General features: G+C 36.8%; 2 protein-coding genes across 2 annotated transcripts; one reads left to right on the plus strand and one right to left on the minus strand.

The window, feature by feature from the left end:
* Positions 1–448: 448 nt before the first annotated feature.
* On the minus strand, positions 449–6,020 carry LOC131954887 (uncharacterized). The gene is made up of 3 exons (XM_059318706.1): positions 5,712–6,020; positions 2,665–3,196; positions 449–1,417 (listed from the first exon to the last, which is right to left on the minus strand). The coding sequence occupies exons 1-3, from the start codon at positions 5,979–5,981 to the stop codon at positions 1,314–1,316; spliced, it is 906 nt and encodes a 301-aa protein (XP_059174689.1). The 5' UTR covers positions 5,982–6,020; the 3' UTR covers positions 449–1,313.
* An 8,583-nt stretch (positions 6,021–14,603) lies between these two features.
* Positions 14,604–15,450, plus strand: LOC131954905 (tumor necrosis factor receptor superfamily member 16-like). Its single transcript, XM_059318729.1, has one exon. It carries the CDS (start codon positions 14,613–14,615, stop codon positions 15,417–15,419), a length of 807 nt encoding a protein of 268 aa, XP_059174712.1. The 5' UTR covers positions 14,604–14,612; the 3' UTR covers positions 15,420–15,450.
* The last annotated feature ends 6,986 nt before the right edge of the window (positions 15,451–22,436 follow it).

Here is a 22,436-nt window from a genome sequence, read left to right on the forward strand (position 1 = left end):
TACAATACAATATAAAATGTTGCAATACCCATAGTTTTTGTTACAAAGTATAGAAGTGATCATTATTTTAATATCAATGTTTTACCGGATCAAAAATAAGAAGCTTATATGCTTGTAAGAGATTTATAAAACTTATCAAAAGAGATTTCAAAAATGTTATTGTTTTGAGGCAGTGGCGTAGCGAGGTCGGGTGTCACCCGGTGCGGCACTTAATGGTGTCACCCCCCCAGAGGCGTAGCAACCCTTCCCGGGGACAAACTTTCAAGTTTTCGATTTGCACCCCCCTCAAACTTTCGATTTGCACCCCCCCCTCAAACTTTCGATTTTGCACCCCCCCCCCTCAAATTTTTCTCTATATATTTTGTTATATTTTGCCTTGGTGTCACCCCCCCTGAATGGTGACACCCGGTGCGGTCCGCACCCCCCCCCCCCTCACTACGCCCCTGTTTTGAGGTATATACGTTTTTTTTTGCAAGGATTCTTTTTTAAAGTCTGATTGTCAAGAAAAAAATTGGAACACGAGTTGTGTTTTAAGGCATGTTTAAAAAAATTGTAGTTAAACTCGAAAATTCATTAAGAAGGTTGCAACTTTTTAGGAAATGAAGTTTTCCATGTTAAATTGAGCACATCAATTAAAATTAGTTTGTATTAGAAAGAATGACGGAATGTCAATAAATAATTAGTTAAATGAAAAATTAGACAACTACACAAAATATATTCTTTAGCATTTGAAATGACACGACATTTGATAATGATAATTAACAAATGTTACTTTTAAGAAGAGAAAAAAATTATTTTGTTTCTAAAATACTGATCAAAAAGTTATTTAAAAAAATATAGCAGGAACTAGATTAATCTCCTAGTAACATATTCTTTAAGTTTCAAGAGTAATTGTTCTAATAGAACTTTTGTATAAACAAATGTAAAACACAGAGAAAATCTATTTTAAAAAATTAAAAGAATGAATTAAGATTTCGGCTAAAGCTTAATTGAGATACCTAAATACTAAATAGAGGATGTAAAGCTTTACATATTGAAAAAGTTGATACTAATTTATCCAAACTATAGCCATGAAATTTATTGATTTATTAATTCTTAATAACAAAAGCTAAGGTATTTCATAAAATTTTAGATGTAAAAATTAGACTTAATGAGGTCTTCTAATAATAATTTTAAGTTAAAATAAACTTAAATTTGTGCCGTTATATTAAATTTTCTAAAATCTTCTAAGCATTTTTGTATTTTCTTCATTTTTAAATGTTCTACATTCATAACACAAAAGTCACGTGAAGTCACTTATTTTAACATACAACTTAATCCTTGATTAAAGCAACGACAATGATTGCAATTAACACAAGGACACCAAATATTAAAATAAAGATTCCCAAAATTCTTGGCGCTTGATTTTCTGTCAATTCTAAAAGGAATGTAAATAAAAAAAATTAAACAGTATAATATATATATATATATATATATATATATATATATATATATATATATATATATATATATATATATATATATCAGGGGCGGAACTACAGTGCCGCCAGACCCCGCAATGTGGGGTGGGGGGGGGGGCGGGCAGTTTAGGGGCCCACAGCCGACCAAAATCAATTTTTTTACAGTTAAAAAAATATTTTTTTTTGCATTTTTGACTTGATGGTTGTTTTGTAAAAAGAATATTGTAGCTGCGTTTTCATTATGTTTATTCTATATACATCAGCACCAGTCCACTTTCTCCTACAATCAAACATGCTGTTGTCGGCAAAATTCTTTGAAAATAAATCCAACGCGTGAAAGATAGGCAAACGTTCAAACCACTTCCATGAATTATTTCCCTTTTTTAAATAGTCAAATATGTGTGCACTTAAGCACCTTTTAATAGATTTGCACTAAACAAATTAAAAAGCAATTTTTTCTCTTAATTATTATTTTTAAAAAAATGCATAATAAAGAATGACAAAGCATTAAAAGGAAATGTATTTGAAACTAATAATATAAATACAAAAAAACAAACAAAAATAAACATAACGCGAGAAACCATTCACATAGACAACTTTTATACTTAATATTATTTTTACCGACTAACAGACAGGAAGTATTATAGCAAATATGCATTAAAACAGAGATTTTCAATATCACTCACACAAATGACGTATTGTTGAAACTTGTTTAAATTTAAAAAAAAAAAGAGGTATTTCCAATTTATTTTTCTGAAACTCGAACAAGCCCGAAACGAATATTCTATGTTGGTATTTTCATATTTTGTTTATATCTTTATATATATATATATATATATATATATATATATATATATATATATATATATATATATATATATATATATATATATATATATATATATGGGGCCCAAAAAATTTCTTTGCGGGGTGGCCCTTTTTTCTAGTTCCGCCACTGATATATATATATATATATATATATATATATATATATATATATATATATATATATATATATATATATATATATATATATACATATATATAATATAATATGTAATATATGGAGTATGCTATATGTATAATATGTATAATATATATATATGTAATATATATATATATATATATATATATATATATATATATATATATATATATATATGCACACTGTGTATACATGTTTAGCCCAAACACGACTTCTTACCTTTCACTGTAGTGACATTGTTGTCTACATTTATCTGTTCTGTTGTCCTATTTACATTTGTTGTATTATCTGACAATTCTACTTCCGCTTTGCTGTCTCTTACGCAGGATCCGTGCCTTAACACCATATCCGGTTCCGGACAGCAGATGGTATTTTCTCCCTGATTACACGCCCTTACCACATACGGTTCCAACTTGTGATTCCCTTCACCGCATACGTCACATTTCAGACACGTCTCGACTCCGTTGATTCTGGTTTTGTAGAAACCCTCCCCACAACTTAAAGGCAGCTGACAGTCGCCGTTGATCACAACCATATCCCCCCTTGGACAGCACACGGTATTGTTGTCTCCCTTGCAGGGTTGGAGCTCATATTTCTTGTAGAGATTCGAACCCAACCCGCAGACATCACACCGCTCACAGTAGCGAGAGCATTTGCCGATGAAGTCCCTGTAGCACTTGTTGTAGGTGCCGTCTGCGCATGTCACTTCTGTGTCTCTGGTCGGGGTACAGTGTGTCTTGATGACCTCATACTTAAGGAAATTGACGAAACCATTTTAAACAAAAAAAGTTTATAAAAAACACTATCATTTTAAATTTTATAATTAAAATAACATATGCGATTAAAATTTTTAAAATTATTCTAGGTAAACAAGTTAATTAAAAAGTCTAGTGACAATTTTAGCGCAATTTCCTTATATCGAACCTCAGCTTATTAATAGGGTACAAAAATAACGTTTGATTTAATAAGTAAATTAAATCGAGATAAATCATATATTGAGCAAATAAATAATGCAACACAAGTAGTTTTAATAATTCAAAACAAAATAGAAAAAATATTTATTAACGAGATTTTTTAAAAAATCCTTTCGAACCTCCGCTCATTCGCTATGGTAAAATCCTTTCGAACCTCAGCTTATTAATAGGGTACAAAAATAACGTTTGAATTAATAAGTAAATTAAATCGAGATAAATCATATATTCAGCAAATAAATAATGCAACACAAGTAGTTTTAATAATTCAAAACAAAATAGAAACTAGCCTCCCGTATCAGTCGAAAAAAAAGGGGAGAGTAGCCTCCCGTATCAGTCGAAAAAAAAGGGGAAAAATTTAAAAAATCCTTTCGAACCTCCGCTCATTAAAATCCTTTCGATCCTCAGCTTTTGCGCTAAAAACCTACAAGACGCTCAGTTTAAAAATTCTTAATTAATTTTTTGTGACCGAACGAAAGGATATTTTTGAAAACTTTCTTCGGCAATATTGGTTTAAATTATGGCAGGAATCGATTGGTAAATGTTTCAAGTCGATAAGTGGTCTGGTTGCCTAGATATGTAGCAAATACTGAATTTGTTCGAGGTTTTTTGGCTTTTACGGGAAATCCATGAAAGAAACCCGGAATTTTTATGGCCTATGTTCATCCTCGTAACTGGCTTAACATAATTGCTTTTGGAACTAGTCATCGATATTGCTTCGTTGAGGAGGAGATACGACTTAAAGCTGCGGACACACATTCATCCATCCATCCATCCATCCATCCAGAAATGACGGGTTAATAAACGCAATTCTCCAGAATGGAAATTGCGCTAAAAAAAACAACAACTTAAGTTACTTTTATTTTTTTTTACAAGCCTCTAATAATCCCCTTGTTTGTTTGTCTGCATGATTGATGTGAAATCTTGCAGCTCAATTTAACCCATTGGAACGATTATGTTCAAATTATGCAGAAAAACTCATGCAACCATAGCTTTAATACAGAAAGAAAAGGATTTAGTTGTTATATTTTTAGGGCATTAAAAGCATGTTGTTGTTTCTATATTTATATCATGAGTGTTGGTCTATTTATAGATTACAGCATAATCAGATAAACTACCCAGATAAGCAGGTTAATAACACGATTTTGAAGTCAGCCAATGTTAAGGATAACAATAGCGTATAGCATTTTAGAGTTTCATAACAGTAGCCAATTCCACGACATTAGTTTTCGCAGTAACAAAGGAAGTAGAGTTTATCTGTTTTATACCTAATATAAAAATGATTTTTTTGTTAAGTGTGGACACCATAAGCTCAAATTTCTCTAAATTGAGTTATGTATCCAACAAAGTTGATACACATACGGCCAAAGTCATCGAACCTAACTTGGTTCGGTAAGACCTTTAGCCTACCATTTGACCATACGGAATCTTGACCTATATAATTACCAACTACTCAGTGAGTGTCTGCTGGCTATTATATGGATTCCATTTGATAATGTTTTTTCAAGTTGATGTTTTTTTAAAAACTATATTTTCAATAGTTAGGTTATTCCTCAACATATCAAAGTAATTTTTTATCCCACTCAATTATGAAATGATCGCAACTACCTAGTATTACATACATTAATAAAATGAATTCACTTGATATGTTAATACATTACTCTACGAAAGTACAAAATGGCCTAACCTGCCTAGGTAATACATTACTACACTAAAGCTATACTCACCTGTCCAGGTAAAAGATTTACTTAACTAATGTTATACTCACATGCCCAGGTAATACATTACCCAACTAATGTTATACTAACCTGCCTAGGTAATACATTGCTACACTAAAGCTATACTCACCTGTCCAGGTAAAAGATTTACTTAACTAATGTTATACTCACATGCCCAGGTAATACATTACCCAACTAATGTTATACTAACCTGCCTAGGTAATACATTGCTACACTAAAGCTATACTCACCTGGCCAGGTAAAATATTTACTCACCTAATGTTATACTCACCTGTCCAGGTAAAATATTTACTCAACTAATGTTATACTTACCTGTACAGGTAATAGATTTACCCAACTAGTGTTATACTCACCTGTCCAGGTAAAATATTTACTCAACTAATGTTATGCTAACGTGCTCAGGTTATAGATTTACCCAACTTATGTTATACTCACCTGCTAAAGTAATTCATTTTACAACTAATGTTATACCCACCTGTACAGGTAAAAGATTAACTCACCTTATGTTATACTAACCTGCCCAGGTAATACATTACCCAAGTAATGTTATACTCACCTGTTCTGGCTTCAAACACTCCACACATTCCACGTGATCAGAATCTTTAGACATCTCTGACGTCATGAAGGTTCCATCCGGGCAGGGGACACAACCCCCTTGACGGAGATACTCCCCTGCCCCACATAGAACTCGTGCCTCCCTGGCCCGTCTTGACCTGGCTCCGACACCTGGCACGGGTCTGCTGGGGACGTCCGTGTCACACCTACACGCCTGACAACACGGCAGCGAGCTCGCGACTACACACACGATCAACAGGATCAACATCATTGTTTACAAACAGCCGTGTCGAGTAGTATCTAGTGTTTTAGTTATATCGTCATCGTACGTAAGGCTATTTTTAGGAACATGTTAATCCGTTTTTATATTTAACATCAAAAATATATACCATCATCATGTACAATAATATCCACGAATAGTATTCCATATTTGTTACTAAAAGTATATTCATCAGTCTAAAACTGTCTTTTTTTAAAAAAACGTAAAATTATAAAATGTGTTATTTGTACTTTGTCTCTATACATTTGTTAAATTTAACACTGTTATCTTGGTTTTTGGTTGTCGTCACGGTTCAATGAGTAATGGCTGATATCTGCAATCACAGGACGTGATGTAAACAAAAAGATGGGAACGTAAATATTACGCCTGCTGTATCGATTGGCAGTGTTCAAAAGTTTTTTTCTTTGTTTATATATATATATATATATATATATATATATATATATATATATATATATATATATATATATATATATATATATATATATATATACATATATTACTTTCTGATGGTTCAAAAATAAAGCCAAAAGAAAAGCAGGCAGACATCGGAGTCAACGCGACCTATATGGCGCATAACAAATTTACAAATAATACTTAATTAAAAACGAAGAAGAAAGGGCGGCGCCTAGGCTGTGATGTTTGGTAGTGTAACCGGTGGCCCCCCTGAGAGGCCCGAAATGCCCCTGTCATCTGGCCAGTCGCCCGAGGTGTGTTCTACCTGGGGGATCATCAATGTACATTTAAGATTTTCACACAGCGTACCCATAAGAAATCCAATCCTAGAAATAGTTCCGGCATTGTTTACCTTTGAATAACACGAGTTCTAATGATAAAGTCCCTATCTAGAAACAGCTGATTGCGAAAACTGATAACATTTGGTGATATTTAAACTACACAGCATATATATATATATATATATATATATATATATATATATATATATATATATATATATATATATATATATATATATATATATATATATATATATATATATATATATATATATATATATATATATATATATATATATATATATATATATATATAAGGCTAAAAGAAAGAGAGAGAGAGAGGGCTAGACCGTCCTTTCCTGACACAAATTTTCGAAGGCTAAATATAATGCACTTCCTGACTTAGTGTTACCTTGACATTTAACATGTGGATCTCGACTTTACCAAACTTCTGTCTAATGAATGTTGTCTGTAAACTAACGTAAACTTTTTTCCCCAACTTACTGTTTAAAAGAATATCATTATAGATCTTACATCCTACCTGGCCGGCTGTTAATTTCGTTATTTTTTTTTAGCTAAGGAACATCCACGGGTGTTGTATTATTACGGCTTAGAAAAAACTTCACTTTACTGAAAATGCGGGTGTTTTATTCATTTAAAATCTGATGTTGTAGTTACGTGTCTTGCATTGAAGGACGTGGCTGGGGAAGGCATAGAGGATAATTATTTAGCATGGGACTGCAATAATATTATCAAACCAGAGCTGTTGAGTCTAAAGTTAATCTGAGTTCGGAGTGATGCGAATTGGGGTTGGGGATAGAAGAGGGCTGAATCTTCGACATGTTTCGTTTGTGTGTTAGAGTCCTTAGCTTGTTTACTTTTTTTTTTTGCTGAGAGTTCTTTAGCTTGTTTACATTGACTTGCAGTGTGTGTATGCATGTCCATTCCCCAGCAAACTTTGCCTGTTTAGCGGACGTGAAATGTGACTTTCCTGAAACGTGATGCGTTAATTTGTGGTTTTGCGGTCCCAAGTCAGTTTTTGTTGTTTGCAAGTACTCAGATCCAAGAATCTCCATGGTAACCGTAGAACACATTCAGCTGAGCTTGTTCTATCAGTTCTCTTGTCTAAAGACATTTGTCACTTTATTTCATTGTAAGACTTCACCCAAATACCGAAGAGCGCCTGTTTAGTTATCTAGACTATTGTCTAGATATGCTATATGGAACTAGGAGGTCTAGAGGACAGATGATATAGAGTTCACTTGTTTCTGTGACCTCGGTATATGGATCACACAAGGGGTTAGTGTAGGGATTTACTTCCAACTTAAGTCAGGTTCCCGTTTGAGCTAGGTAAGCTCAGGGACATAACACAAGTTAGAGCCTGGGATCCGCAGTCGAGAGCTCTACACCCCGGCCACGCCATTTCATCGTCTACACACACAGTCTGGATGTATTGAATTAAGATTTAGTAGATATAAATCAACTTATTAAAGAAATTATAATTAATTTTTTTTTCAACAATCAAATTTCAAAACCTGTATGCGCTTACTATTATTCTATAATAATAGTTTCGCTGTCTGTGTATGTATCTATCTATCTGACAAGAACGCTCTGTCTGACAAGAACGCTCTAGAGAAAACATAAGAAAAAATTCAATCTGACAAGAACGCTCTAGAGAAAACACAAGCAATTTAAAAACATGCATAGTATTTCGAAAGACGAAGTATGACGTCGACACATTTAGCATGTAGTTGAAAATAATCTCAAGGCGGAAAGTGCACACAGTAATATAATGACGTCATTGATTATCGCGTAAACATTGAATACAAAGGAAATGTTGTCTAATCTAAATGGTTTGCGTGAAGAGTTTCTTGCATACAATTCTTCGGGTAGGGGCGAAGCCCCACCCCCGCGTAAGAACGTCTGAGCCCCCCCCCCCCTAACTCAAAAGAAATTTCTTCATCGATACTCTATAATAAAATTACCGCCTAATTAATGTGTCTAATCTAAAAAGTGGTTTTCTTGCAATTTCTTTAATGCAATTCTTCGGGTAGTGACTAAGCGCGACACCAGTGTTTCTTTCAGACTTTTTCCTCCCCGGAGAGGGGTGGGGGTAATTGAAATTTTCGGGGGCGGGGGTAGAATTTTCGGGAAGGGGGGCGGACACTGGAAAAAGTATATAATTATATTTCGTTGAATGGGACGGTAGACATGATTGTTTTGGGAGTGGGGGGTGGGGGGTGGGGGGGGGGGGGGTGGGGGATGGTGTGTGTGGGGGGGGGTGGGGTGGGGTGGTTTCCTCATCTATACTCTATAATAAAATTACCGCCTAATTAATGTGTCTAATCTAAAAAGTGGTTTTCTCGCAATTTCTTTAATGCAATTCTTCGCGTAGTGGCTAAGCGCGACACCAGTGTTTCTTTCAGACTTTTTCCTCCCCGGAGAGGGGTGGGGGTAGAATTTTCTGGGAGGGGGCGGACACTGGAAAAAGTATATAATTATATTTCGTTGAATGGGACGGTAGACATGTTTTTTTGGGGGGGGGGGGGGGGGTGGAGGGGGGGTGGAGGGGTGGGGGTGGGGGGGCGGTGTGTGGTGGGGGGTGGGGGGTGGTGTGTGGGGGTGGGGTGGTGGGGGTGTGTGTGGGGGGGTGGGTTGGTTTTAGTTTAGAGAAAAGAGACAGCACTATCAGCCTAGCGCCCGTTGTACCCTTCCTCAACGGGCCATTTTTCTCGTCTATAATAATAGTTTCGCTGTCTGTCTGACAAGAACGCTCTGTCTGACAAGAACGCTATGTCTCTATAATAATAGTTTCGCTGTCTGTCTGACAAGAACGCTCTGTCTGACAAGAACGCTCTGTCTGACAAGAACGCTCTAGAGAAAACACAAGCAATTTAAAAACATGCACAGTAATTCGAAAAACGAAATATGACGTCGACACATTTAGCGTAGAGTAGAACATAATCTCAAACCAGAGAGTGCACACAGTAATGTAATGACGTCATTGATTCTCGCGTAAACATTGAAAATAAAATACTTAAAAAAAACTTTTTAAAAAACCACGTTTTTCTTGTGGACTAAAAAGTAGAAAATAACTATTTACATACATTTGATGACAAAAAACGTGGGTACGTTCACCATCAAATTTCCCGACCCATCTGCCCGACCCACGTTTTTTGTCATCAAATGTATGTAAATAGTTATTTTCTACTTTTTAGTCCACAAGAAAAACGTGGTTTTTTTTAAAGTTTTTTTTAAGTATTTTATTTTCTCCTTTTTAGTCCGTTTGCTACACATGAAAAACGTGGTTTTTAAAAAAGTTTTTTATATAGTTTATTTTCTACTTTATCTAATGACTTGATTAAGTATGAATTGACTAAGTGTTTATAAATACACGGACTAAAAAAATCTTGAGCGACCAGGATTCGAACCTGGGTTGTCGCGGCCACAACGAGAAGTACTAACCACTATACGATCACGGCCAGCGCGCTCACATCGATTGGGGCCGAAGTAACTGTGTCAATAAGCCTCCAGTCTTGTCGGTATCTTTAGAAATCATGTCCTCAATTTTATGGTCCTTGGGGCGTAATTAAATTAAGCTAATTACGGTCTCTAATTGCTAGTTTTTATGATTGCATCCGAAATTGTTAGGCGAAAGTAACCTGCATGCCAAATTTCAGATCTATAGAGCAATCAGAAGTGCGCTAATTTTCGATGTCAATTTTAACAACAAACACACAAACGCGAAGCTGAGTTAATAAAAACGTGTTAAAAAGGAAATGTTGTCTAATCTAAATGGTTTGCGTGAAGAGTTTCTTGCATACAATTCTTCGGGTAGGGGCGAAGCCCCACCCCCCGCGTAAGAACGTCTGAGCCCCCCCCCCCCCTCCCCAACTCAAAAGAAATTTCCTCATCGATACTATATAATAAAATTACCGCTTATTAATGTGTCTAATCTAAAAAGTGGTTTTCTTGCAATGGGACGGTAGACATGTTTTTTTTTGGGGGGGGGGGGGGGGGGGTTGGGGGGGGTGGGGTGGGGGTGGTGTGTGGGGGGTGGGTTGGTTTCAGTGTTTCTTTCAGACTTTTTCCTCCCCGGAGAGGGGTGGGGGTACTTGAAATTTTCGGGGGCGGGGGTAGAATTTTCTGGGAAGGGGCGGACACTGGAAAAAGTATATAATTATATTTCGTTGAATGGGACGGTAGACATGTTTTTTTTGGGGGTGGGGGGTGGTGGAGGGGTGGGGGGGGGGGGGGGTGGAGGGTGTGGGGGGGGGGGGGGGTGGGGGGTGGTGTGTGGGGGGGGGGGGTGGGTTGGTTTCAGTGTTTCTTTCAGACTTTTTCCTCCCCGGAGAGGGGTGGGGGTACTTGAAATTTTCGGGGGCGGGGGTAGAATTTTCTGGGAGGGGGCGGACACTGGAAAAAGTATATAATTATATTTCGTTGAATGGGACGGTAGACATGTTTTTTTTGGGGGGGTGGGGGGTGGGGGGCGGTGTGTGGAGGGGGTGGTGTGTGGGGGTGAGGGGTGGGGGTGGTGGTGTGTGGGGGTGAGGGGTTGGGGTGGGGGTGGTGGGGGGTGGGGGTGGTGTGTGGGGGTGGGGGGTGGGGTGGGGGTGGTGTGTGGGGGGGTGGGTTGGTTTTAGTTTAGAGAAAAGAGACAGCACTATCAGCCTAGCGCCCGTTGTACCCTTCCTCAACGGGCCATTTTTCTCGTTATAAGTAATTGAGTAGGGTTTGTTTATATAACGGCATAGAGCTATTTTATAATTTCCACTGTTTGTACAATTTTGCATAACGTAAAGAGAATATTAAATACACGGACATTGCTAAAACATATTAAAAGGATCAATGTCAAATATCGTTTTCGTTAATATTCCTAGAGAAAGTGGATACATTTTAATAACATAATAGCTGTAGGTTAGAAAAATCAAATTACACTGTTTAGTAATTTTGCCAAGGGAGGTATTTTAAAAATAAATTGAACTCAAGCTAAAATGTGAATGCAAAAATCTGCAAGACGGAATAATTGTTGGAATAATATAATTAGCAAAATGTGAATGCAAATTATGCAGACGTGTAAGAGTGCATTATTGTTGGAATATTATAATTAGCATTGATTGATAAAAGGCTATTTTTTATTTATTTTATTCACTGAATGTACTGTTTACTAATTATAATTTTTAATCAACTATTCTCCATTACTATATTAAGTCATCACGTTCATTAGGTGCGCAATGGTTTTAGTCATGAAACTTTATTGTAAATTTTTAAAAGTAGTGAAAAAAATGCATGAATTTATAAAGTGCAATATGGTCGGTAAAACACGGATATTCTAAATACTGCCTTTAATTTATTTGCGGAAAAGCTAGGGGTTTTATAACAGAGGCGTAGCAAGAGGGGGGGGGGGAGGGTGGAAATCGAAAGTTTGAGGGAGGTGGGAGGGTGTAAATCGAAATTTTCCGCCGGCGCTCGGAAAGGGCGCGATTTGGCGCTACGGGATAGACTGTGAGCAATATGCCTTTATGATTACATTTAAATTGAGTTTATGTTGATTGTTGTGTTTGTTTTTTCGTTTTTGTTTTTTCTTTGCGTTCGTTTGTGTTGTATTTAGTTTTGTTGTGGTTGTAATGTGGTTGTGTTGTGGTTGTGGTTGTGTTTTGTTTGTGTTGTGTCTTTGTTTGTTTTGTTCTGTTCCAAAGTTGGTATATTTTAAAAAGATTTACCGCCGTGGCGGAGCACGGGATGCAGCTAGTTGTACGATGTTAAGCTTGAGTGATTCACCTAGCAAATACAAAATGAATGGGTATTAACATCCGCCAGTCATTTTTTTTCTCATGGAGATTTCCATACTTTTATTTCCGCCTGTGTACGGTACAAAAGGAATGTTTGACAGTTTAGAGAAAACACACGAGTCCCGCGATTGGTTTTACATACGAGTGCAAGATAGAACAGACGGTTCGGGTCGTGTAGGAATACTTAGAGACATTAACCTAATGCTTACGTTTTTTATGAGCAAGTGGTGGTTCTGTAAAGGGGGTTTAACAAAGGTTGTTGAGTTGTAAGGTGTAGTTGTCTAGTGTGGCTGTTTGGTGTAGCTGTCTGGAATGGCTGTCTGGTGTAGCTGTCTGGTATGGCTGTCTGGTGTAGCTGTCTTGTGTGGCTGACTATGTGGCTGTCTGGTGTGATTATGTGACTGGTGTGGCTATCTAATGTAGTTCTGAGGAGTGGCTGTCTTCTGGTTATCTGTCTGGTATGGCTGTCCGTTTGTGGCTATCTGGTGTGGTTGTGTGGTGTGACTGTGTGGTGTGGCTATGTGGGGTGTGGCTGTGTGGTGTGGCTGTGTGGTATGGCTGTGGTTGTTTGGTGTGGCTGTGGTGTGGTTGTGGGGTGTGGCTGTGATGTGGCTGTGTGGTGTGGCTGTGTGGTATGGTTGTGGTGTGGTTGTCTGGTGTGGCTGCGTGGTGTGACTGTGTGGTGTGGTTGTGTGGTGTGACTGTGTGGTGTGACTGTGTGGTGTGACTGTGTGGTGTGACTGTGTGGTGTGGCTGTGTGGTGTGACTGTGTGGTGTGACTGTGTGGTGTGACTGTGTGGTGTGACTGTGTGGTGTGGCTGTGTGGTGTGGCTGTGTGGTGTGGCTGTGTGGTGTGACTGTGTGGTGTGACTGTGTGGTGTGGCTGTGTGGTGTGACTGTGTGGTGTGGCTGTGTGGTGTGGCTGTGTGGTGTGGCTGTGTGGTGTGACTGTGTGGTGTGACTGTGTGGTGTGGCTGTGTGGTGTGGTGTGACTGTGTGGTGTGGCTGTGTGGTGTGACTGTGTGCTGTGGCTGTGTGGTGTGACTGTGTGATGTGGCTGTGGTGTGGCTGTGTGGTGTGGTGTGGCTGTGTGGTGTGGCTGTGTGGTGTGGCTGTGTGGTATAGCTGCGTGGTGTAGTTCTGAGGTGTGGCTGTGAGTTGTGGTGTGACTGTGTTGTGTCGCTGTGGGGTGTGACTGTGTCTGACACAACAGACCAGGTAATTTGACTTAATATAAGGCGCAGGTAGGAAAGGTAACTTGATAAAAACATTAATAGAAACAGACCGCCACTTCAACACACGTGACTGTACGGAGTGCGGGGAGGGTAGTCTACTTGGATTTTCGTTTGCGACGTTGTAAAAGCCTTATATTCGAGAGATTGATTTAGAAGCGGGACACATTCGAGTTCTTATTTCGTCGAGTATTATATCTTCGATGTTTTATTTTTAAAAATTTCTTATGTGAAGGTAAGAGTAATTATTAAATTACTGTTATACGCTATTGGTTTTTGTTTTAGTAAATTACGACTATTTCAAGTGCTAGTTTTAGTCGATTTAATAAAATGATAACTGCATGCCATTTTTACAAGCGTGAAACAATGCAATGTTAGAAAACGCATCTTTAGCTGTTATTTGGCGTTTTAGAAAAATGTTTTAATAAATTGTAATAGAAATTGATTAAAACACTTTATGTTGACAGAGTTAAGACAAGATTTGGGGAAAATATCGATGTTTTAGGAAAAAATCAACTGCTATTTTAGGGGGTTGTAGGGCGGAGAAGTGACATAATTTCAGGCGGGGGGGGGGGGGGGGAGTTCTGGCTTTTTGTGACGATGTGTGACGTAGGGGAGAAGGGGGAGGTAAAAATCCACCAAAAAACGTGACGCATTTATGGATGATCCCTTAGTGAAAACAAATATTAAATTCTGCCGAGAAGAAAAATTGAGGGAAGAAAATGTCCCAAAATTATAAACAGAGTATTAATACAATGATCGGGAATCATCCTAACGTTTTTGTGTTTACAATTCTTACATTTTTTGATGATGAATTTTTTTTCCAAACAGGATTGCTTTACAGTGAATTAAAAGAAAATGATTCAGGACTTTCTGTTTGCCTGCTTAATGGTGTATGTTGTTGGAACCTCCTATGCCTTCTACTGCCAAAGAGGTCAGTACGTGAATGGTTCCAACTGTGAGACATGCCCAGAAGAAACTTTCGCACCTTACGACAACCACAAAAATACTAGATGCTCACCGTGTTCAGCACCAAATATCTTTGAGCGTCAAACCGTCGTGAAAAAATGCACACCACACCAAGACACCATCTTAGGATGCAAACGAGGCTTTTTTAAACAAATCTTCAGCGCGGAAGAGGTGTATTGTAGCCGTTGTACAGACTGCTACAAGTTACGTCAAATTCAGGTTAAAAGTTGCACAGAAAACAGGGACACGATTTGTTGTCCAATGACCGGAATGTCTGTGACGTACATGCCTGATGGTACCAATAGGTGTGTCGTGAAATCGTCAGGGTTTGTCTGTCAGGAGGGGGAGTATCTAACCTATGAAGACGACAAGAAGCCAGTTTGCAAAGCTTGCCCTGAGGGGAGTTTCAACTCAGAAACTAATCACCAAAACATTAACTGCAAACCATGCACACCACCTATTCTATACGACCACGAGAGAATCATCAAAAACTGCAGTAAGACTTCTGACACAGTTATAGGTTGTCAGGAAAACTATTTCCGTATACCGGGAGATGACGGTTGGTGTGCGCAGTGCGGACAATGCGGCCAAAACGAGGCTGAACTACTGCCTTGTAGCAGCGACAGGGACAGAATTTGTTGCCGCCATCTTGGGGCATTTGTCAAGTATTATCCGGATGGCAGATATACATGTTAATTCTTGATTAAAGGTTCATTTCACGTGGACTTTTTGGAGTCGTCCATAAACAGTGTTTCTTCCAGACTTTTTTCTCCGAGGGGGGGGGGGGGGGGATGGGGGGGGCCGGTAGACTTTCTTCGGGGGGGGGGGGGGGCGGACACCGTTAAAAATATTTTCTATATAAATTATATAAATTTTATTTCGTTCGGGGGGGGGGGGGGGGGGAGGGCCCTCCCCCCCCCCCCCCCCCCTCCCCGAAGAGAAAGAGATGCCCGGAAGAAACTCTGTCCATAAATGACGTCACATTCGTAGGGGGGAGGGGGTCTGTAATTTTGTGACGGTGTGTGATGAGGGGGAGGGAGGGGGTTCAGATATGGCGATGTCACACTTTTGCATTACAAAAAAGCAATGTTAGAAAACGAATTTTAGACGTTATTTTGCGTTTTAGAAAACTGTTTTAATAAATTGTAATAGGAATTGATTAAAATACTCTATTTTGACAGAGTTCAGACAAGATTTTGGAAAAATATCGATGTTTAAAAAAAAACTCAACAGCAATTTTGAGGGGGGGGGTTGTAGGCTGAGGTGTGACGTCATTTTAGGGGGGGGGGGGTCTGGCTTTTTGTGACGACGTGTGACGGAGGGGAGGGGGAGGTAAAAATCGTCAAAAAAGCGTGACGTCATTTATGGATGACCCCTTTACAATACTAGATTGTTGTCTTAGCTTTGTTAAGATGTATTACTTATATTACCGAATCTCATAATTTAGTGATTGATTTTTCAGCTTACAATAGGTAGTCCAAACTGAAATTAACTATTGATTGCAGACTTCTGGAGTGAGTATGTCATGAAAGAACTTTTAATTGTAAGGTCTATGCCACAAATTTTATAAAAATATCTCAATAAATAAAAAAGTTATGCGATTTTTAAAAAAAGCAAAATTTGGTAAAAAACTGATTTTCAAAAAGTGCCATTTTTGAGAACCCATATTTTTTAAACTAAATAACATAGAAGTGTGGAAATTGGTAAAGTTGCTGCAAAGTTTGTAATATATATGCCCAATTTTTTTCAGTCATCTAAAATGAGTCTTTCTAAGGTAAAAAAATAATTGAAAATGACAAAAATGCGTTTTGGTCACTTTTATTTTCATAAAAAAAAAAAAAAATCAATTTTTTTTTTTTTTGCTTTGGAATAACTCTAAAATTATTGTGTTGGTAACATCGACGTGGAAAAATGTGTTAATTATTTTCAAAAATCACATGAGTTAAAATATTATTTTAAAAAATACCACAGTTATCTAGTGCAGGAGAAACAGAATCAAAATTTAGTAGAGTAAATGTAATGTAATGTAGTTTAATAAAGACGTGATGCCTACAAGTGATGCAGCAGTTGATGCCACATGCTTTGGTTTCTTTTCAAACCTGATAACTGCTTTGGGGGAACAGTTTTGGGGGAACATCTTTGTACGTCTTGTTTCCCTCAACCTTGATCTTGTGGAGCATCAAGAGTAAGTAATATGTTTTGGGAATTGTAGGGGGGAGGGGGGAGTGGGGTCTTGGCCTTCTTCCCTTCCCTTGTAAGGAAAGTTCTGGATAGGCCACCGTAAATGTCTCCAGCTATGTAACGAACAATTGATTTAGTGATTAATAAAATATAATTAAATTTACTACTAGCCTATTGTGTAGGCCTACTATTTGTCCTATGACTATAACTGGAAACATATGAAAAAGCCTGAAAACACCTTTTTGTTAAAAGTAATTTATATTTTTTATATATATTTTTAAGAGTAATTCTACTGAATGAAATTTGAAATAATCGTTGCTTGTCCCACAATGGTTGAGATATCCAATGATGAAGATGCCATACTGTGGTTCTCAACATCCTATAGGACAACTTAACTGTCCTTCATTGTTACTATTATATGCATATAAAATAAATAAATAATGAGAAATACTACTAGTACTACTTACACTTACAACTAATATAACATTTAAAACTAAGTCACAACATGTACAATCTTAATAAATTGCACAACCATCTAAAAATTGATCTGGTACATTTTATTAAGGAGACTGGCGCAGACCATTTCACATTATTCAGCAGGGGAATCAGAATCAGAGTGCACAACAGAAAATAAAAAAATTAATCACATTAGTCCTTAAAATTTAGTGTCTTTTGTTTTAAATAAATCGATAAAAATGTATAGTTATTATAATTATACATTTCTTTTGTGTTTCATTAATATTTTATAAGTATTTAACCTTCGTTCCCTGTAAATAATTGAGTTCGTCCACATAGTAACCAAGATAGTCTGGTGGCCATTTTGAATTTGTCGATTCATAATTTTGACGTGATAGTCCAGATAAACTGTAGTAATACGACCCTATCATTGATCCCAGTCAATAGATTTTAAAGAATTAGTAAACACTAGCATCTAATAGTTAAGTGCATCCATATTTTAAGTCCCTAGAATGTCCTGAATTAAATAGCTTCACGTCTAAACACACGCTGTGTACAAGCGTAGTTCACACGCTAAAACCGTGGACTTGAAGCGTTCAAATTTACATTAATAACGTGTACTAATTAAACCAAACTGACATTTAAACTTAAAATTCATTTATTAAAATGGAAATGAAACTTTAAAAATGATACTTACAACTTGTTTGAAGGCTCTAGCAAGGGTAAAATCCGTTTAGCATCATCGGTCGTCAACCTTTAAAACCGTTCGGCGAGCAACTTACTCGGGGCTGAAAGTCGACTCGAGGGTTATATGTTTATTGGGGGTACGGCTTCGCGACCGTAAATCAGAAATACTTGAATTTACAACACAAAGTAGTTATAAAACTGAACTTTACATCGGTGTAAAAATTGAAACAGAATTAGTTTGTTTCCGTGTATATATCGTCATTTAAAGTTTAAAATCTGTATTTTTTAAATGAAATAAACAAGTTATTTTTTCAATTTATACATCAAATGACAGCCTAGAATTCGATCTTTAAAATGACATTAAGATTATGCTTCTACGATGCTTCGTCGCGAAGCCGCGACCAAATAAAACAGTGTGGGGTCGATCGGTACACGCAAAACGGTGAAATTTGTTGACGTAACTGATACTTTTCAAACAAATATAAAACACATTCAGACATGTGTTACAGATATAAAAATACCAGATTACGACAGATAAAGACTTAAACTTTATTGACATATAATTTTTATTCTTATAGGACAACTAGAAGTAGTGAAATTTTTTTTTTGAAAACCGCAAAAACTGACCCTAAAACGCACTTTTTCGCCAGTTTGGACTACCTACTTACAATATCTAGATGTTTTAAAGTTTATCCTAAACTAGTAAAATCTTAAGTGTTTTTTAAAACTTAAATTATTACGGCTTTAATGTGTTTTATTTATCTCTCTTTAGCTATTTAGAGTGTTCTTTATGAGTTTGTGTTATGTCTTTTGATTATCTTCTATTCTTGGATCAAATACCACTGCAACCCTTGCGCTTGGCGGAAACTTATATCAGGGGTAGGGAGAGAGAAACCCCCACAATTAAACAACCGCTGCCTTGTTGTTTGTTTTTGGACGGACAAAGGCTATGTAAGCAAAGCCAAAAAGCAGGCTGAAATCGGAGTGAATGTGGCGCAACAGGTTGGATGAAAATCCCGTCCAACGTAGCAAATTAATAACGAGGAAGAAGAGAGAATTGAAGGAAACGAAATTCATCAAAATCTAAGCTTAGTTTATTTTTTTTCTCTCTTCGGTTTGTTTTATTTTAGGGATCACTAAAGTTTTTTTAAAATGCCCGCTGATGAGATCTCGAGACGTGACCCAGGTACACGACTGCGACTAAGGGCCAGTGTTTCTTTCAGACATTTCCGAGGAAGGGGCATTTGAGACATGGTGCTGATATGTATCTAGAGCTCAAGGGATCTAATGCTTCAACGAAGGTGAGATGTAACTAGAGCTCAAGGGATCTAATTCTTCAACTAGAGCTCAAGTGATCTAATACTTCAACTAGAGCTCAGGTGATCTCCAAGTACTCTCTCTTCCCCCCCCCCCCCCCCCCAACTCCGGAGAGAAAAAAGTATGGAAGAAACACTGGGGCGGAATCTGGTTAAAGTATATTTTCTGTCCATTATATTTATTTCGTCCTGGGGGGGGGGGGGGGGGGAGGTGGACGTGTTCCGGAGATTAGGGACCCGAAGAGATGCCTGAATGAAACTGCTAACGTCCCATGCTGATGTTCAGACGTCATCATGGCTTCGACTTGCACGTGCGGTAGTGATGAGTCTCTGCGCATGAGCAGGGCCCATATTTGTAGTGTTCCTCATGAGCCCTCGTGTCGAGCAGGTTATTGGACGGTGGGGCACGAGTTTACCCAGCGTTTATTGGGGGGGGGGGGGGGGATAAGAATGGTGTGAACTAACTGACGGAAGCGACCGATACAAACAAGCTAATATTCTCATACGCCAGTTAGTCGGAGTTTGCCGTGTTGAGGCTTGCTTGGCTAATGGGAGACGACCCATGAGTCGATATCCAAACAGAGAGTCTTTCTCATAACGAGGCTAGTTGGGCTATTTTTAGAATAAGCAGTAGTTCTTGCTGTTACATTCATTTGATTGCTTACACGGTATATTTACTTTTCTGTTATCGACTCTGGTAGTTCAAAAACAACATAAAAAAAAGAAAGACATTTAAAAAATAACGACGATCCGAAAAATAATTTTCAACTGTGAAAGTTTTATTTATGCTAATTTCCTCCAAGAAACACTGAAGATGGTGCTAATTTATGAAACTCCCAAAATCTCTTAAATTAAAAGAGAAACAAAAATTGTGTTCGATGACAAAAAGAAAAACCCACCTGATTACATAATGAATCTGCTTGTTTGTAATAAAAAAATACACTGAATGTACTGTTATTCTGTGTACATAGATGTTTGTCAGTCTCTCACTACCTGGACATGAAAAATGCATGTGACACACAAATAGATAAGGTGATGCACATAACAGGGTGAGGGTCAGTGTCACAACATGGTAATGTGATACACAACAGGGTCATGTGACACACACGGTAATGTGACACTTGCCATGGTCAAGTGACACATGACATGTCATGTGACAAACAACATATTATATGTCAGACAACACTGTCATCTGACACTCCTAAAAAGACCATTGCACAACATCAACCCAACATTTATCAGACAACAATATTATTAAGATTGAAAAACAAAATCTTTCTGATCATTTAAAAAATGCATTATTATCTAAACTCATTACATACCAGTAGAGTGCATCTGTTTCAAAGACCTCTGCATATAAAGGGATAGTGTAGTCAGCACAATGTCCAGCCACCTTTATTTCCCTAAACTGACTTAGGCACCCATCAGATCTGGGTGGATTCATGGACATTCTACTGACATGAAACCGGATTCGAACTCGAGACTTCCGGGTTAGTAGTCTAGCTCTCTACCACTAGGCTACATCATTCCATATTACATAATATTCATAAGTATAAATAAGTTTAATCATGATTGTCTATAACTGTAGGAAGCCCTGGACTAGAAAGATTTAACCTTTGACCTTTCTGAAGTCATTATAGTATAGGCACACATTTATCATCTTAAGACAACCCCACATTGTTTGGTGTAAAGAACAATCTGTAAACGACTGACTTGTTAGCTCTAGTTAAAAACAACATTGTATATCTACATGAAAATAGCAACATGTAACATAGGCCTATTTTACTATGAAATGAACAAGTGAGTATTAGCCTTCAAATAACAGGCATACAAACTCATTTTAAAACAAGAGTAAGCAAAAACATGTAATTATTTTTAAAAAAATAATAAAAAAAATAAAATGTATGTAATGTAAAAATGGAAGTTATAAATAGATTTTAAAGGAATTCTTTACGTGGTGCATCACATGGGCTTGGTTGCCATAGCAACACAATAATACTGTAGAATTAGATGCCTCTGTTCAACATAAGTTTAAAAATGTACAATCCAACAATAATAATAATAATAAAATATTAACCAATTCAACAATTGCAGGGTCTAAATAAAAATGAGTAGAATTTTTTCAACCGGTGTGTAAGTAGTTATAGTTTACTTATTAGGCAAAATAATAATTTAATGATTAAGAATATAGGTGAGGGAGATATGAAAGTAATACAGTAATTTTAAATTTCAAATTTTAAAAACAATACAAAAATATAAATTTTTAATATCAGCTGAATGAAGCAAAATATCTTTATGGCACTGACAGAAAAAAATTATGCAAAAATAATTATAAAATTGATAAACCAAAATAAATAGTTGTGACCAAATAAAGCAAGACACTTTCTTTTACTTTATCAAGTTTATAAAATGAAAATAAACATAATTATAGTTGAAAAAGATTTGTTACACTCAATAAAGAAAAAAGCAATTAAGTAATCTCCAATAAAAAAAAATCTTCTAAAAATAATTTTTGGAAATTCCCACTTCAAAATAGGAAACTTCCAGTACAAAAGGAAAATCCCATTCATAAGGAAAAGTTACATCATAGGAAACCATATCAGATCTGGCCTTTGTACAATTTTTATTACTTAGTCTTGAAAAAAAGTAAAAAAAAACAAAACAAACAAAACAAAAACTTGGGATGGAATTTTAAACTTTAAAACTAATTTAAAGTAAGAAACTTAATTGTGATTTGGAGGGTTACATTATACATTTTTTAAAATAAAAATTCATAAAAACCTCTACATTTGTGTACAACTTGTGACCAGAAGGATGATGACAAAATGAAGGCTGATTATTATAATACTGGCTGTCAGATCTCTTGGTAAAGTTGGTGATGATGTACAATTAAGAACATGGGACAGTTGATGAATATTATATTTGTAACTTGCTGATTATTTAAAATGGATAAATAAAATATATCTGTTATGAGGGCTTTAGGTTTAAAATATATGAATACATTTGATAAATATACTTTCAACATGGCACTTGTAAGCAAAAATACTTACATAATTATTATTTGACATTTCTT

The sequence above is a fragment of the Physella acuta genome, unplaced genomic scaffold (assembly GCF_028476545.2).
Source record: "Physella acuta isolate Inbredline_101_S28 unplaced genomic scaffold, ASM2847654v3 ptg001038l, whole genome shotgun sequence".
Lineage (NCBI taxonomy): Eukaryota > Metazoa > Mollusca > Gastropoda > Physidae > Physella > Physella acuta.

What these genes read in the sequence shown, in the direction of transcription:
- LOC131954887 (XM_059318706.1), bottom strand. Translation starts at nt 5,981, where the DNA reads ATGATGTTGATCCTGTTGATCGTGTGTGTAGTCGCGAGCTCGCTGCCG. An exon ending in AGTGTTTGAAGCCAGAACAG is followed by an intron (nt 3,197 to 5,711) that starts GTGAGTATAACA and finishes AATTTCCTTAAG; the next exon opens with TATGAGGTCATCAAGACACA. An exon ending in CAATGTCACTACAGTGAAAG is followed by an intron (nt 1,418 to 2,664) that starts GTAAGAAGTCGT and finishes CATTCCTTTTAG; the next exon opens with AATTGACAGAAAATCAAGCG.
- LOC131954905 (XM_059318729.1), top strand. Translation starts at nt 14,613, where the DNA reads ATGATTCAGGACTTTCTGTTTGCCTGCTTAATGGTGTATGTTGTTGGA.